We start from the raw sequence: 16771 nt of genomic DNA on the forward strand, positions 1-16771 counted from the left end.
AACCATTCATTTGATAGGCCCTGACATAGATAGGGTGTGCCCAAAAATCAGCTCCATAGGATCATCCCAACCCTTCCAGCTGTGGAGGTGAAAATGGGTGGGTATAAATTTGTCCAAATTTGCCCATTTTCACCTCCACAGCTGGAAGGGTTTGGATGATCCTTTGGAGCTGATATTTTGGGCACACCCTATCTATGTCAGGGCCTATCAAATGAATGGTTCGGATCACCCCAAAAATGTGGGCCCACATGTTTCTAGCCGTCACCTCATTTAAGCTTATATGAGGGGCCACTCATAGTCACTTTTCCCATATATATATATATATATATATATATATATATATATATATATATATATATATATATATGAGGAATAAGAGTGTGCGGTCGACCACACCTAAGCTTAGGTGCGGTTGAGGGCCTAAACACATGGGTCCCACACTTTTTGTAGTGATCAAAACCTTTCATTTGCAAGACCCCATCATAGATAGGGTGTGTACAAAAAATCAGTTCCATTCGATCATCCTAACCCCTCCAAAAGTGGAGGGCAAAATTGGACAGATTTGTGGCAAACGGTGTCTGTCCATTTTGCCCTCCACTTTTGGATGGGTTAGGATGATCCTATGGAGCTGATCTTTTGTACACACCCTATCTATGATGGGGTCTTGCAAATGAATGCTTTGGGCCATCCTAACAATGTGGGCCCACATGAGTTTTTGGCCCTCGACCGCACCTAAGCTTGGTGCGGTCGAGCGCACACACTCTCTCTCTCTCTCTCTCTCTCTCTCTCTCTCTATATATATATATATATATATATATATATATATATATAGACAATAAGCTGGGATGAAAAGAGAAGAGTTTTTTCGATTTTTTTGAAAATTACGTGAGAATTACACCTCACATTTTTTGACTTTTTGAACAAATGCACCCATTCAACTCATATAATTTCAATCCTTACCCCCCCTGTTCCCCTTCCTTTATGCTTTTAACAAAGGCACCCATTGAATCATATAATTGCAATCCTACCCCTCCTTTATGCTTTTAACAAAGGCACCCATTCTCGTTTATGGTTTTTTAATTAAAAAACTATAGGGTGATCGTAACCATCCGATTTAAGATAAGAGGAATTATGGAAACATCTATAGATTGGAGGGCTAGGATCAGCCTATGGAAATGATTTTTGGGGCACAACCTATGTATGTTGTGTTCCATCACATGGACGGTTTGGATCAACCTATGACGTGGTCCGTACCGTTCTTTGTCGGCCCGTGCATCGCACGGGTTTTTTACTAGTATATATATAAGCTGGGAGGAAAAGCCCAAGCTTTTTTGAATTTTTCTCAAAATTCTATCGAATTAACACCTCAACTGAAATAGAGAAATGCCTCATATGCCCTCACATTCCCATGCCTTTAAGTTTCAAATACCTCTGGTGCCCTCAATTATCACATTTACACGGCAACATTACTCTTTTACCATTAACCTCTTTGCTGCTATCTAACAACATTATATCTATGAGAAATTATTTGAGGGTAAATTCGTCAATTGATTTCTCATTTAATACGAAAAGTACAGGCATGGGGTACCTGTATATGATAATTACGGAATAAACTACCAAGAAGAGGTGCAGACATATGACAATGATTTTACGGGCACAACCGATTGATGTTGTGTGCCATCACATGGACGGTTTGGATCAACCTATAATGTGGTCCGTACAGTTCTTTATTGGCATTGCATCGATTGGAGGGCTAGGATCAGCCTATGTAAATGTTTTCACGGGCACAACCGATTGATGTTGTGTTCCATCACATCAACGGTTTGGATCAACCTATATTGTGGTCCGTTCAGTTCTTTGTCGGCCTAGAAAAAAAATTCTTTTGCATTTTTTTCATTATTTGGTAAGTGGTTATACTTTTTTGCTTATTGTTTCTACGTATTTTTAACTATTTTTTTTTGTATCATATTCCTTTTTTCTGCCGCGTCGTGCATCGCACGTCGGGTCTTACTAGTACTATAAAGTTGGTAGCTAATCTCAAGAGTTTATTCAAGATAAAATTATTCAGGCAGGTTTACTTATCCAAGACTTTCTATCCCTATGTACTCATGTAGTCTCATTAGAGATAGATTGACAAGATGATCTTTTGACGAACAAAATGACCATGACACAATGCACAAGTTGCAGATATGATACGTGATTGGGACCATTGATTTGATCTGCCATTGATGCCTTGTTTGTAGTATAGAAATTTTCTAGAAAAGTTAGGCGAGGAAAACTATTTCTAAAATGTCAATACTGTTTTTTGCGCACACACAAAAAAAAAAAAAGATAACTTGAGCCAACTCTAAGTTTCTTTTTTTTTTTTTTTTTGCTCAAACGGACCTTCAATTTATGATAATATCCTTCTAAATTAACATGATAATATCATTTCCCTCTAAATTGTAGAAAGGAAAAAAATTTCTTAAGAATAAATTTTCCGTCAGAAATGTTTTTCTTGCAATCCAAACAAGGCCAAGCCGCGCGGTGGCTCTAGGGTTTGTGCCAAAATAAGATCCTATTAGCAAGATTTAGGAGTGCAAAAATTAATGACATAAGATGTTTTACCGGACATATTTTTTATCATTTGATCATACATGATCAAAGGCTGAGAATCACCAATGGGGATGGGACCAAGGGAAGTAGGCCGGACTTGTGATGGCCAATAATATACATGGTTCCCCTCATGAATCACACAAAACTAATACAGCAGGCCATGCTTTTGATCGATCCTGATCATCCATCTGATGGGCCCAATTTTGTATCTCCTATGGCCCAGAAATACGTCAATTTGATGTCCTAACTTCCTATAACATGTATTTTTGGTCTTTGAATGCGGACCCAAGGACATTTATGTGAAATTTCAAAAAAAAAAAAAAAATCAAATGGAAAAGAAATAGTTGTGATTATTAATTAACAAAATAAGCTTTGAGTTAATCACAAGGACGCATGTATGTAAATATTGAGGCCTTTTATCTGTATATGTATATATATATATATATATATATATATATATATATATATATATATGAGAAAACGGTTCCTACACACATGTGTAGATAAGTTATCTACACACTAGCTTAAAATACAGTGGCGGCCACATTATTTGGGTGATCCAAACCATTCATTTTTAAGGCCCTCTCATAGATAGGGTGTCCACAAAAAATCAGATCCATAGGATCATCCTAACCATTCGAACTTTGGAGGCAAAAAATGAACTAATTTGTGAAGGTTTACAGACATCCATTTTACCACCACAAATCGTAGGGTTGGGATGATCCTATGAATCTGATTTTTTGTAGACACCCCATCTATGTCGGGGTCTTTAAAATGGATGGCTTGGATCACCCAAACAATGTGGGCCCCCACTGTATTTTAAGCTAGTGTGTAGAGAACTCTCTACACATATGTGTAGGAACCGTTCTCTCTCTCTCTCTCTCTCTCTCTATATATATATATATATATATATATATATATATATATAGAGAGAGAGAGAGAGAGAGAAAACGGTTCCTACACATATGTGTAGATAAGTTATCTACACACTAGCTTAAAATACAGTGGGGGCCACATTATTTGGGTGATCCAAACCATTCATTTTTAAGGCCCTCATATAGATAGGGTGTCCATAAAAAATCAGATCCATAGGATCATCCTAACCATTAGAACTGTGGAGGCAAAAAATGGACTAATTTGTGAAGGTTTAAAGACATCCATTTTACCTCCACAAATCGTAGGGTTGGGATGATCCTATGGATCTGATTTTTTGTAGACACCCTATCTATGTGAGGGCCTTTAAAATGGATGGCTTGGATCACCCAAACAATATGGGCCCCCGCTGTATTTTAAGCTAGTGTGTAGAGAACTCTCTACACATATGTGTAGGAACCGTTTTCTCATATATATATATATATGAGAATAGAGTTCCTAAGGTGTCACCTCATATAGCTTATATGAGGTGGCGCTCACAAAACATGAGGGGCCCACATTTTTGGGGTGATCAAAACCACTCATTTGAAAGGTCCTTAGATGGATATGGTGCCTACAAAAAATCAAGTCCATAGGATCATCCTAACCCTTCCATTTATGGAGGTTAAAAATGGGCATATTTATGGAGGTTTATACCCATCCATTTCAACCTCCACAAATGTAAGGGTTAGGATGATCCTATGAAGTTGATTTTTTGGGCACACCCTATCTATGTGAGGGCCTATCATATGAATGCTTTGGATCATCCAAACAAAGTAGGCCCCTTATGTTTTTAAGCGCCACCTCATATAAGCTATATGAGGTGACACCTTAGGAACTCTATTCTCTAATATGTATATATATATATATATATATATATATATATATATAGAGAGAGAGAGAGAGAGAGAGAGAGAGAGAGTGTTTCTACGCAGGTGCATAGAGACGTTATCTGCGCACTAATGGGGTTAGAGAGAAGTGTTTCTAAGCAGGTGCATAGAGAAGTTATCTGCGCATTAATGGGGTTTTTGGGTTTCTATTTGACCGCATCTGTTTTTTCTATAATTGTCATATCTTTTTATATTTTATTGGTATTTTTTTTGTAATTTTACAACTTTATAACCCTTTCTAGGTAATTTTTTATTTAAAACTTTATAACTTTAGGTATTTTACTTTTTTTTGTGTAATGATTACTTTTTTTGGTTTTTTGTTTGCTAGCAACATTTGCCATGTGCACATCTTTGCACCGCAATTGCCACATGGCGAGAAGTTGCCATAGGAGAAGTTTGGTAGCAAATTCTTATAAAATTAAAAACATGTTAACAAGACTACTGTTTTCTTATAAGCGCACTCTCACTTTATTAAAAGTATGGTATGGCCCACACCATAGGATGATCCAAACCGTCCATTAGATGGGCCATAGCCTAAATAGGTCGTGCTCCAAAAAAACATTTCCATAGGATGATCCTAACCCTCCAATCTGAATGTTAGAGGGTTGATCCTAACCCTCTATAGATCGGAGGGTTAGAATCAACCAATGGAAATAATTTTGGGGCATAACCTATTTAGGCTATGGGCCATACCGTACTTTTTATAAAGTGAGGAGTTCCCTCGTAAAAACAGTAGTGTTGATAATCCTATGGTGCAGGTGCCCGCGGGTTGACCCGACCCGACCCGTGTTTTTGCGGGTTGGGTCACCTGCGAGTTAGTTTTTGACGGGTCACTAAAACTTAGACCCGTGCCCGCAAATTTGTGGGTGGGTCGGGTCGACCCGCGGGCACGGGTAGCTTTTGCCAGGTCTAGTGAAAACACGTGAAGTCTAAAAATACTAGGTACGGCTCACTTTTTTTATGATCCAAACCGTTCATCTATCTGGGCACAACGAAATAGGTTGTGCCCAAAAAATCATTTCCATAGGATGACCCTAACCCTCCAAATTTGTAGAAAATTCCATAAATTATTTGTGGATATCTCCATATTTAGATCAGTTCAGATCGGAGGGTTAGGATCATCCTATGAAATGATTTTTGGGGCACAACCTGTTTACGTTGTGCCCAAACAGATGAACGGTTTGGATCATAAAAAAAAGTGGGCCGTACCTAGTATTTTGAGACGAATAATTGTAAGTTTCTGCTTCTAATTTGTAGAGAATAGCAGATGATAGAAATTTCATAATAATTATATTCAATAAAGTTCTAGTTCAATCCATCCATCTCTTGGCCCAGATTACTTGAAATAAAAAATTACATTACACCTGTGAATTGCAATGTTGAATCATGTGCTAACATGTAATCCAAAATGCACATTTATTCATGTGCTAACACCTGTGAATTGCAATGTTACACCTGGAAAATTTAATCCAAAATATACATGTGAATCATGTGCTAACATTTAATCCAAAATGCACATTTATTCATGTGGGAACATTACATCCAATGGAACAAAACATCCAAATAACACCAATGTTTGAAATCGAAACAGAGAAGGAAAATCATTATGAAGCTCACAGCAATGCCACCTTTATGAAGCTCAAAACAGAGAACATTTAAATCCACTATTGCCACCTTTATGAAGCTCAAAACAGAGAACATTCAAATCCACTATTGCCACCTTTATGAAGCTCACAGCATCTGCCTGAAATCAAACAGGCACACTGTACAAATACGAAGCATGTTATTACAAAGTCAACGTACCAAATGCGAAGCATGTTATTACAATATCATCCATACATTTCACGAAGCGATATCTTCGTCGTCCGCCGCTTCCTCTTCCTCCTCCAGTGCACTCATCTATTAGAACCAATAAAAATTTACTTATAATTGGAGACAAAAGTACATGGAAAAAAGAGTGTAAGTGCATATAGAGGAGAACTGAAGATCAAACCTTGGCTTTCTTTTTACAGGTTCTTAGATTATGTCCCAACTCCCCACAACCTCCGCACTTCCGTTTCCCCATATTGGATTGGGAGAGCTCTAATGAAGACTTCAAGCGTGATGCTTCCCTTGGCCGGCCCTTGGTGTTAACAACTTCGGGGTCTCGAATACATATCCCAGGTACTTGAGTGGGAAGAGAGTTAGACTGCACTTGGCTAGCCAATACGGGTATGTGAACTTGCCTCTCTTTCTTTCTCTGCTCAATCTCAACCACCAATTCAGAGTAAAATTCATCTAACTTCTTTAAAATAAAGTCGTCATTATCGAGTTCCTCATCCACTATTCGTCGTTTTGCCATTACGGACCACTTTCTAAACGGGGTTGCACCTTCGTTACCTTCGTTACCTACTTGACTTGTAGGTTCTCCACCCAACAACTGATATCTAGCATCAACTGTCCATCTTCTTAGAATGTAACGCTCGGGAATGGAATTTAATTGCTTCTGGTCAAATACGGCTAGAATATGCCTGCATAATACACCTGAAGTCTCAAACATGGAGCAATCACAAGTTGCACTAACACCATCGGAATCGTTGTACACAATCATATGCCCTTTTGACATTTCATCATCCCCACGTTTCCTTCTTACATTGAAGGTAGTCTCGTTGCCAATTTTACTATGTTTCTTACCCCAATATAATCTACTACCATTAAGCTCAGCCAAAAAAGGCCAAAAATTGTCCTTGTATAGTATTTTCCAGGATCATCTTCCAATGGGCTACCTGTAGTCATTGTCGGCTTTGAATTTTTTGACTTGAAATCCTCTTCTGTTTCTTTCCTATGACGGTCAGCAAGCGCTTTCTCATATTGATCAACAAAATCACACAGAGAAGTCTTCTGGTTAACAAAACCATCGAAGAAAGCATTCATGCTTTCACTGCGCTGACTAGAAGTCATGCCTGCAGTGAAAGTACCTTTCCAATAGGCCGGGACCCAGTGAATCCTTAGCTCCCACATCTTACTTAGCCAATCATTCTCATTAATTTTATACTTCAAACATAATCTTCCCCATTCCGTCTCACATTCATCTATATCACCCGTGTTATACCAATGGTAGTAATCATTTGGAAAGTCACCATCTGCCTCTCTCATTGCAGGAACATGCTCAACTAAGTGCTTTGTTATGTGCCAAGAACAAAACTGATGACATGTATTGGGGAAGACATTCTTAATTGCATTTCGCATCGCCAAATCCATATCCGTAATAATAGTTCCTGGAGCTTTTCCATGCATACATTGCAGCCACTGCCTAAACAACCAAGTGAAGGTCTCCTCAGTCTCATCAGCGAGGAGCGCACATCCAAACAATGTAGATTGCCTGTGATGGTTGACCCCTGTAAATGGTGCAAAGGGCATCAAATACATATTGGTCCTATAAGTCACATCGAAGACAATCACATCGCTGAAGGTCATATAAGACTCTCTGGCCCTCGAATCAGCCCAGAACATAGATCTCAATGTACACTCTGAGTCCAACTTAATAGAAAAAAAGAAGTCATGCTCTTCAGATCGTTTCCGTTGGAGATGGTCGGCCACTATCCCAACATCTAACCCCATATTATTTTTCTTCTTCAATCTCAAATGGGACTGCACTTGCTGTGGTGAGAGAACACCATCTGCGCCATCGGATTGGACATTAATGACTTTTGCAATTCGAGCAGCCTGCAACCCAATTCCATGGTAACTATCCATCAAATTTTTAATAGTCTCCTTCATATATAGTCGATTGTGTGAACGATGCATGCGTCTTCTAAGTGGAGAAGTGAGTTCATGCGAATGTTCGTCTTCAAAGACTGACACTATCCACTTCTTGCCTTTCACGTTAATCGCCATCTTCGCCTGACAATCAAACCTAATAGTGCGACGCGGAATCACTTCCTTACCTGCCTGTCTCTTGTCATTAGGGTTTTTCTTCCCCTCCTTGTCACACACATACTTTCTGAATATCACTTCATTTGTCTTGGTCGACTTGTTTGTAGTAGATTTTCGCACTCCAAAACCTTTACTCAAGCCATAGGTATTATAACATATGTAGGCATCTTCAAAGCTATCAAACTCCTGCTCAACAAATGGCCTTTTGTCTACACTCTCCTCGTCATTCCTTTCCTCACCATCTTCTACTTGGTTACCTTCATTTAAATCTCCCCTTGATCTTCTACTTGGTTACCTTCATTTAAATATTCCCCTTGATCTTCTACTTAGTTTCCATTATTTAATTCTTCCCCTTGATCACCTAGAATGAAGTCGTGTTCATCAATATCATTTATCGATAGGCCGCATACTTGCAACACAGCGTCCTCAACAAACTCTGTGGATGTGCCACATACTTCATCAACATCAAACACAGAAGCGAGCAACGAAGCATCATCCATTTTACTAGGTCACAACACTAGATAACAAACCAGCCAACTACCAGAAACCACCCATAAACCACCACCAAGCCACCCATAAACCACCACAAACCAACCATAAACCACCACCAAAGCAGCCATAAAGGAAGAAATATGTCAGAAAAAGAAAAAAAAAAGAAGTTAATATGCAAAGAATGGAAGCAAGTATTAAAAAAAAATAACCATAACTACCAATTCCATAATTCAGTGTATCATTTACACATGATTCCATCCCTATCCCCTTAGAGACAACCTACAAGTAAAGAAACATGTGCATAGACACTCCAACCCATCTTCCTCATATCATCAACTAGCAAAACAGATAACCACTTGAGCTTAAAATCATATTTGCCAAATGCCCTCCAGCACTAGAAAATCATTTTGGAAAAATTACTGTATAGGTATGTATATCAGGGGAAAAAATTCCATGAGAAATAATATTCCATGGTCCGGTAGGTTTGCAACTTTCCTTGAAAAATGGAAAAGTTTTCAATTTTGGAAAGCACGTGAAATGAGTATACCAAACACTGGAAATTCCATTTTTCATGGAAATTTTTTCCAAAAAAATGTTTACATGCATCCATACAGGCCCTTAAATCACAACTAAAAAAAATCACTATGTGTCTCCATTTCTTTGTTTTTGTCACTACACCGAACACTTCTTTGATTGACTGCTGAGAGCTTTTTGGGATTGTAAAAGCCTTCAACATCTAATTACACTAGTGTAAAATAAAGAGAGGAGTGCCATTATTGAAACAAGGGAGTGAGGATATCTTTTTCCCTAAATAAACATCAACAGCCATAGAGAAAAGCTCTCAGCAGCCATTTCCTGTGAAAAAACCCATTTCCTCTATTAATCGCAACATCTGATTTGTTTATTTCTTATCTTGAACAAAAAAAAGAAGAAAATAAACAGAAAGCAATACATACCTGTTGAATCCGTAGAGAAGGAGAAGGAGAAGCTGAGAGGGAGAGAGAGAGGAAGCAGAGAAAGGTGAAGCAGCAAAACCCAAAAAAAAAAATCCGAAGAGAGGGAAACCCGAGAGAGAGAGAGAGAGAGAGAGAGTACCAAAACCCAAACCCAGTTTTTTTGGGTTTTTTTTTAATGCTGGAAACAGAGGAGGGAGACGATCTTGAATTTTTGGGGTTTTTACTTCTCAAAATTTTTGGGGTTTTTTTACGCTGGAAAGAGATGGGGAGGGACACGGCTGTAATTTTTCAAATCCTCTTTTGTGGTTTGTAAACCTCACATTAAATGGGACCCACTGATCTGGGCGACTGGAAACCCAAAAACCCCATTAGTGCGCAGATAACGTCTCTATGCACCTGCGTAGAAACACTTCTCTCATATGTGTATATATATATACTAGTAAAAAACCCCGTGCGATGCAGGGGCCGACAAAGAATTGTACGGACCCCTCATAGGTTGATCCAAACCGTCCATGTGATAGAACACAACATAAATAGGTTGTGCCCCAAAAATCATTTTCATAGGCTGATCCTAGCCGTCCAATCTATAGAGGTTTCCATAAAATCGGACGGTTAAGATCACCCTATAGATTTTTTATTAAAAAACCATAAAGGAGGGGGGTAAGATTGAAATTATGTGGCTTTAAGGGGTGCATTTGTTAAAAAGCATAAAGGAGGGGGTAGGATTGAAAATATGTGAGTTGAATGGGTGCATTTGTTAAAAAAGTCAAAAAAAGTGATGTGTAATTCTCATAGAATTTTCCAAAAATTCAAAAAATTCTCGTCTTTTCTCTTCTCCTATATATATATAATATATATATTTACTAGTAAAAAACCCGTGCGATGCACGGGCCGACAAAGAACTGTACGTCATAGGTTGATCCAAACCGTCCATGTGATGGAACACAACATAAATAGGTTGTGCCCCAAAAATCATTTCCATAGGCTGATCCTAGCCCTCTAATCTAGGATCATAATTCCTCTTAAATCGGATGGTTAAGATCACCCTATAAATTTTTTATTAAAAAACCAACCGACCACGTCATAGGTTGATCCAAACAGTCCATGTGATGGAACACAACATAAATAGGTTGTGCCCCAAAAATCATTTCCATAGGCCGATCCTAGCCCTCCAATCTATAGATGTTTCCATAATTCCTCTTATCTTAACTCGGATGGTCAAGATCACCCTATAGTTTTTTAATTAAAAAACCATAAAGGAGGGGGGTAAGATCGAAATTATATGGCTTTAATGGGTGCCTTTGTTAAAAGCATAAAGGAGGGGGTAGGATTGAAATTATATGATTTAATGGGTGCCTTTGTTAAAAGCATAAAGGGGGTGGGGTGGGGGGGTAGGACTGAAATTATATGAGTTGAATGGGTGCATTTGTTAAAAAATGTGACGTGTAATTCTCACGTGATTTTCAAAAAAATGGAAAAAAACTCTCTTCTTTTCATCCCAGCTTATTGTGTGTGTGTGTGTGTGTGTGTGTGTGTGTATATATATATATATATATAACTGGTTCTTAAACAGATTTAGAAAATTACATTGCAAACCCTAAGAATTCATATAAGATAAAAGGGGAAAACCCCAAACCAGAAAAATAGCATACAATAGGGGAGAAAACCCAAAATAGAAGAACAAAGATAATAGATCATAAGGGTTTTACCTCACACATACAGGGAAGATGATGAAAAAACTAACCGTGGAAACCTTAGAAGAACTGGAAAGTGCAGAATCAAACTACAAAATCAGAAGAGGAGAGAAAGAGACGTCTGTGAGTTCCAGAGAGACCTCTTATGGGGTTTTAATTTTACATTAAAAAACCATAAAGGAGGGGGGTAAGATTGAAATTATATGAGTTGAATGGGTGCATTTGTTAAAAAAAGTCAAAAAATGTGATGTGTAATTCTCATGTAATTTTCAAAAAAATAAAAAACTCTCTTCTTTACCTCCCAGCTTATATATATATATATATATATATATATATATATATATATATATAACCCATCCATTTGTGGAGGGCAAAATGGACAGACACTGTTTGTCCACAAGCCTGCCCATTTTGCCCTCCAGTTTTGGAGGGGTTAGGATGATCCTATGGAGCTGATTTTTGGTATGCACCCTATCTATGATGGGGCCTTGCAAATGAATGGTTTAGATGACCAAAAAAAATGTGGGACCCATGTGATTTGGCACTCGAGCGTACAATCCTTTTCCTCTCTCTCTCTCTCTCTCTCTCTCTCTCTCTCTCTCTCTATATATATATATATATATATATATATATCAGAAGAGAAAATGAGAGAATTATTTGAATTTCTCCCAAAATTCTATGAGAATTACACATCACTTTTTTTATCAATGGCACCCATTCAACCCACATATTTTCAATTCTAGCCCCTCCTTTATGCTTTTTAACAAAGGCACCCATTAAAGCCACATAATTTCAATCCTACCCCCTCCTTTATGCTTTTTTAATCATGGAAACCTCTATAGATTGGAGGGCTAGGATCAGCCTATATAAAATATAAGAGCTCCAACTGTATATTGTATAGATTTTTTTGTAGGTAAGCTGGGATTGAACCAGCAACCTCAAGGTTGAGAAACTGTATAGATTTGTCCAATATATATATTTATGTATCTATGTATGTATAAATTTTGGCGATTTGGGGTGTTTCCTCGCTTTAAGATTGTAGAAAAAAATAACACAAATGATTAGTAGAAAACTTTTGCAATTTTTTTCTCTCTTTGTTGCAAGATAGAGTGAGAGGAGAATTCTTTTTGATATGTAAAACTGAGTAAGTAGGAGAGTTCAGAGTTGTATGGGTATCTCTTGATTCTCTTCATAGCAAGAGAGAAGGTAGAAGAATAAGAGCTCTTAAAATACATAGTGCGTGCGTGTAAATGTTTTAATATCGAAATGAGGGTTGACAGGTCCACCTGTAAAAAATTAAATACCACTAAAATGGTCCCTACATGCATTTAAGATTAGTTGAAGTTAACATTGTTTAGCAATGAGAATTTTAATTAGCCTCTTTGGATGCCATGAGTGTTCTTCAACGCTTTCGTTCTCCACGTCAAAGAGGGGAAAACACGTTGGAACAAAATCACTTGGAAGGACTCCTCTCCAGCCTAAGAATCTAGCTATTTTAGGCGGTAACGAACATTATTCTACCATTTTCATTCATTTTTCTAGTCTCCCGCATTTTTTTTAAAAAAAAACAAAGCACAAAAGCGCTACCAAGAAGGGTTAAAGAAACAAATTTCCAAATAAGATTATTTATTGTCTGAGATTTTATATGATGGGTGCAATGTGAAGTCCAGTATTTTTCAGAAAATACGGTGGGGCCCACTTCTTAGGATGATCCAAACTGTTCATTTGATTGGCGACAACGTAAATATGTGGTACCCCGTAAGTCATTTCCACAGGATGATCCTAACACTATGATCTGGGTCGTATGCTTTTGGTAGCAATGGTTTTATGTTTTGCTAGATGTCTGTTGAAATGGAAAGGAAATTGCTTCAGTTTCCATTATTTTCCTAATTGATTTTCTTAAAAGAGTTTGTAGTCTATCTGTTTGAGGCCTTAGGAATTCTGTATTTCCTTACTAAAAACACACTCAATTAATTACAAGTATCGAGAGAGATATGCAACAATAGTATTTTGCAGATAATCTTATATTCCAAGGTTTCCAAAGTGACATGCATCGCATTAATAATATAATAAGAAATAAATATGCATATAAAACTATATGTGGGTGTACATAATTTTAATGGTATCAAAACAGGGCTTAAACCTTGCATTTGGTTTATGAGTAGGTGAGCTAAACAATACAAGTAGATGATGCCCGGTCGCACCTCTTAAAAGTAGGAGAGGGCTTCTCTTTATTCACAGCACTAGAGAGAGAGAGAGAGAGAGAGAGAGAGAGAGTAGGCCCTGTTTGGATTGCAAGAAAACAATTTTGATGGAAAATTTCTTTCTTGGGGAAATTTCTTCTTTCCAATATTTAGAGGGAAGTAATATGAATATGGTTAATGTAGAAGGATATTATTATAAAACCAAGGTCCCTCTAAGTAAAAATTGGATAGGGTTGGTTCAAGCTATATTTTTTGTGTAAGAAAAAGATAGAAAATATTTTTACTTTGAAAATTTTTCAGAAAATTCCTGCAATCCATATGGGGGTCTTAAATTTTTCTAACAGAACCATACAAATGAAGAAACATCTTAAATCCAAATTTCATATCATAATATATTTCTTATACAAGCTAATTCAATTTACATTAACATTTAATATATCCTTAAAAACACACTTAACAATATTACACTTTCTCTCATTCGAAACCATAGTTAGCAAACTTCGTTTTCAAATGGAAAAAAAATAAAATGTGTTTTATAGGTTCGTCGTTGAATACTCTGTTTAAAACTTTTACAACAAAAAAACTCCATTTTTAAAAATGTTTAAAATTAAAGACTCTTTTTGGCTAACTAGAAACTTTACACTGCTATATTTTGTGACTGACAAAATTTTAAATGTACTAGATGAGTTTTTTCATGTTTTCATTTATTTGATCATTTTTTACTATGTTTTGGAACCAATATTGAATTAAACTCGATTTTTCCCTCTCCTTTTTTTTTTTGGCTGAATCATGTTTTGCTAACTATGTTCAAAACCATCCAAAATTAGTAGAGGCTGGATGAGAGACAGAGCTTATCGGATAGCAATTAGTGTCACCCTTCTCACAAAAGCTAGGATGACTTAGGGTTTTGTTTGTCATTCGGGTGCCACGTCAACAAAACCCCTTGTTTGGTTGCCAATATGGAATTGAAATGCCTAGAGACTACGAGGGATGTCTCATGTTTAATCATTGCTTGTCTGCTTATGTGTCACTCTTGTCTCCTCCTAAAGAAATCCAAAAGCACAAGAAAAGGTGGCTTTTTGCTTGGATTTCTCAGGAATGATGATCTTTCTCTTTTTCTTTTTTTTCTCTTTCTCCTCTCTATATTGATAATGACACTCCCTTCCATTACTCTATGAGGATGTCAGCCAGGGGCAGAGCTACATGTAGCTTAAGCGGGGCAGCTGCCCTGTTGACTTGGGCCAAACTCCTTAATAGGCCCAACCTTATGTTTAACATGCCCCCCTTATGTATAACCTACCCCCATTATGTTTAAATCCTGGCTCCACCACTGTTGAAAACCAAAGACTACTTAGCACTATTCTACGAGGTAAGTTCCAAGTAAATCCAACACTTGTCTCCTCCCTCTTGACTTCTAATACCACTACTCTACTAGGTAAATACCTGCAACCAAACTGAGTCCTCTGCCTGAATTTTCTCCATTGGGAGAGTGCGGGATTTGCTAGCTATGAAGCACGGGTACGGGTACGACACGACACGGATATTTGGGTACATGATTTTTCAAACAAAAAAAAAAAAAACGGGTGCGGCTGTTGACCGGCGGGTATAAAAAATTTTAAAAATAATAATTGGAGAGCAATCAAATAACAATAACATCACCAAAATAGAAAATTCTAATATTACTCTTCATTTCATAAGTTATTAAGTTCCATATTTTTCATAACATGAGGCATCAATGCATCATTCATTAGAAAAAAAAGTCTGACGCCAGTGTGTTGACCGGTATGTTGATTGTTGACCGGTGCCTGATAAGATGAATAATTTTTAGAGACCAAATTATGAAATTTTTTATACCGGACTTTTGGGATTTAATAATGTTTGGACATGATAGATTTTATGAATTTTTAAATTTGAAAAATACCCCACCGTTTGGAAGTTAAGAAAGTTAAAATTTTCACCCGACCCTTTTTCTTCGGATTTTGTACTAGAACAGGAGAGTTGACTTTTTTCCTTTTAGATTTGGGTCTTGAAACTATTTTTAATAAATCCAAATGGGGGATATTCTGTTAATTACATGTAAACCATTTAAGTAAATGGACAATAAAATAGTAAAGACATTTACTTAAATGGTTTACATATAAATACTAAGTACAGGAGAGGAGAGAGAAGAAGCACATGAGGGATTTACACTAGAAAAGAGAAGCAGGAGGTGTCGGGTACGCGTGGGTGCGCACCATAAATGCACCCGACACGCACCCAGTAATCAAAATTGGGATTTTTTTTTAAAAAAAAATGGGGTATGTACCCAGGACGTACCCGGGGTGTACCCGAACGTACCCACACCCCATACGTGTCGGATACGGGTACGGGAGCCCCGGGAGAGTACCCATGCTTCCTAGTTTGCTAGGGACCATCGCAGATGGCATTTTGCAGAGCGGCTGTTGCATGAGAGAGCAGCCACATAGACTCAGATTTTGTGTCATTCATTTAATTCATATGAGCCTTATGTAGCTGCTCTCTCATGCAACAGCCACTCCCACTCCGCGAAATGCCTTCAGCGATAGCCTAGCAAAAAGCATGGGTCCCAGCTCTATCTATCACGCACTCAAAAAAACATCATGGACAGCATATGTCTAATGTCCAATGTTATATGAGATACCATGTTTTCAACGTAAAAAGTTTATTTTCAAGTTCAATGGCAGTTGGATTTAGGTAGAAATGGTCTAACATGACTCCTTCTCCCTCTTTATGGTGCGTTTGGTAAGATGCATGTAGTTTGGATTTAGGTAGAAATAGTCAAACAGGACTCCTCCCTCTTTATGGTGTGTTTGGTAAAATGCATGTCACTATTAAGTTTGTTGATCATGTGACCTAAGATTTGTGTATGCCTCAAGTGGGTGAGGATTTTGTCCATTTGTTCTCAATCTGCTTAGAAAAATAAAAGAGAACATAGTGAAAAGGGAGAAAAGGTGAACTAAGATTACATTTTCATCAGTTCTTATCTTTTCTTAACTAAAAAGAAGTCTAACCCTACATTTCCGAATAAAGAAATTCACTCCATCGAATCTCTCAATTTTACTCAGTTTATTTATTGTTGATCGACTCAAATGGAA

General features: G+C 37.5%; 2 protein-coding genes across 2 annotated transcripts; both read right to left on the bottom strand.

Moving 5' to 3' along the window:
* Nucleotides 1-6025: 6025 nt before the first annotated feature.
* LOC143846163 (uncharacterized) lies at nt 6026-7539 on the bottom strand. The gene is made up of 3 exons (XM_077354578.1): nt 6391-7539; nt 6237-6296; nt 6026-6160 (listed from the first exon to the last, which is right to left on the bottom strand). Exons 1-2 carry the CDS (start codon nt 7000-7002, stop codon nt 6240-6242), a joined length of 669 nt encoding a protein of 222 aa, XP_077210693.1. The 5' UTR covers nt 7003-7539; the 3' UTR covers nt 6026-6160; nt 6237-6239.
* On the bottom strand, nt 7026-8812 carry LOC143892100 (protein FAR1-RELATED SEQUENCE 5-like). Its single transcript, XM_077396566.1, has 2 exons — nt 8674-8812; nt 7026-8569 (listed from the first exon to the last, which is right to left on the bottom strand). Exons 1-2 carry the CDS (start codon nt 8810-8812, stop codon nt 7026-7028), a joined length of 1683 nt encoding a protein of 560 aa, XP_077252681.1.
* Nucleotides 8813-16771: the final 7959 nt, after the last annotated feature.

Source organism: Tasmannia lanceolata, unplaced genomic scaffold (genome assembly GCF_043159265.1).
Source record: "Tasmannia lanceolata isolate RefF3 unplaced genomic scaffold, GAP_Taslan_0.1 ptg000015l, whole genome shotgun sequence".
Lineage (NCBI taxonomy): Eukaryota > Viridiplantae > Streptophyta > Magnoliopsida > Canellales > Winteraceae > Tasmannia > Tasmannia lanceolata.

Excerpts from the sequence above, each read along its gene's own strand:
- LOC143846163 (XM_077354578.1), bottom strand. The coding sequence starts at position 7,002 with ATGTCAAAAGGGCATATGATTGTGTACAACGATTCCGATGGTGTTAGT. Across the intron at positions 6,297-6,390 it reads CCTGTAAAAAGAAAGCCAAG|ATGAGTGCACTGGAGGAGGA; the intron begins GTTTGATCTTCA and ends TGGTTCTAATAG.
- LOC143892100 (XM_077396566.1), bottom strand. The coding sequence starts at position 8,812 with ATGGATGATGCTTCGTTGCTCGCTTCTGTGTTTGATGTTGATGAAGTA. Across the intron at positions 8,570-8,673 it reads TGAACACGACTTCATTCTAG|GTAACCAAGTAGAAGATGGT; the intron begins GTGATCAAGGGG and ends ATTTAAATGAAG.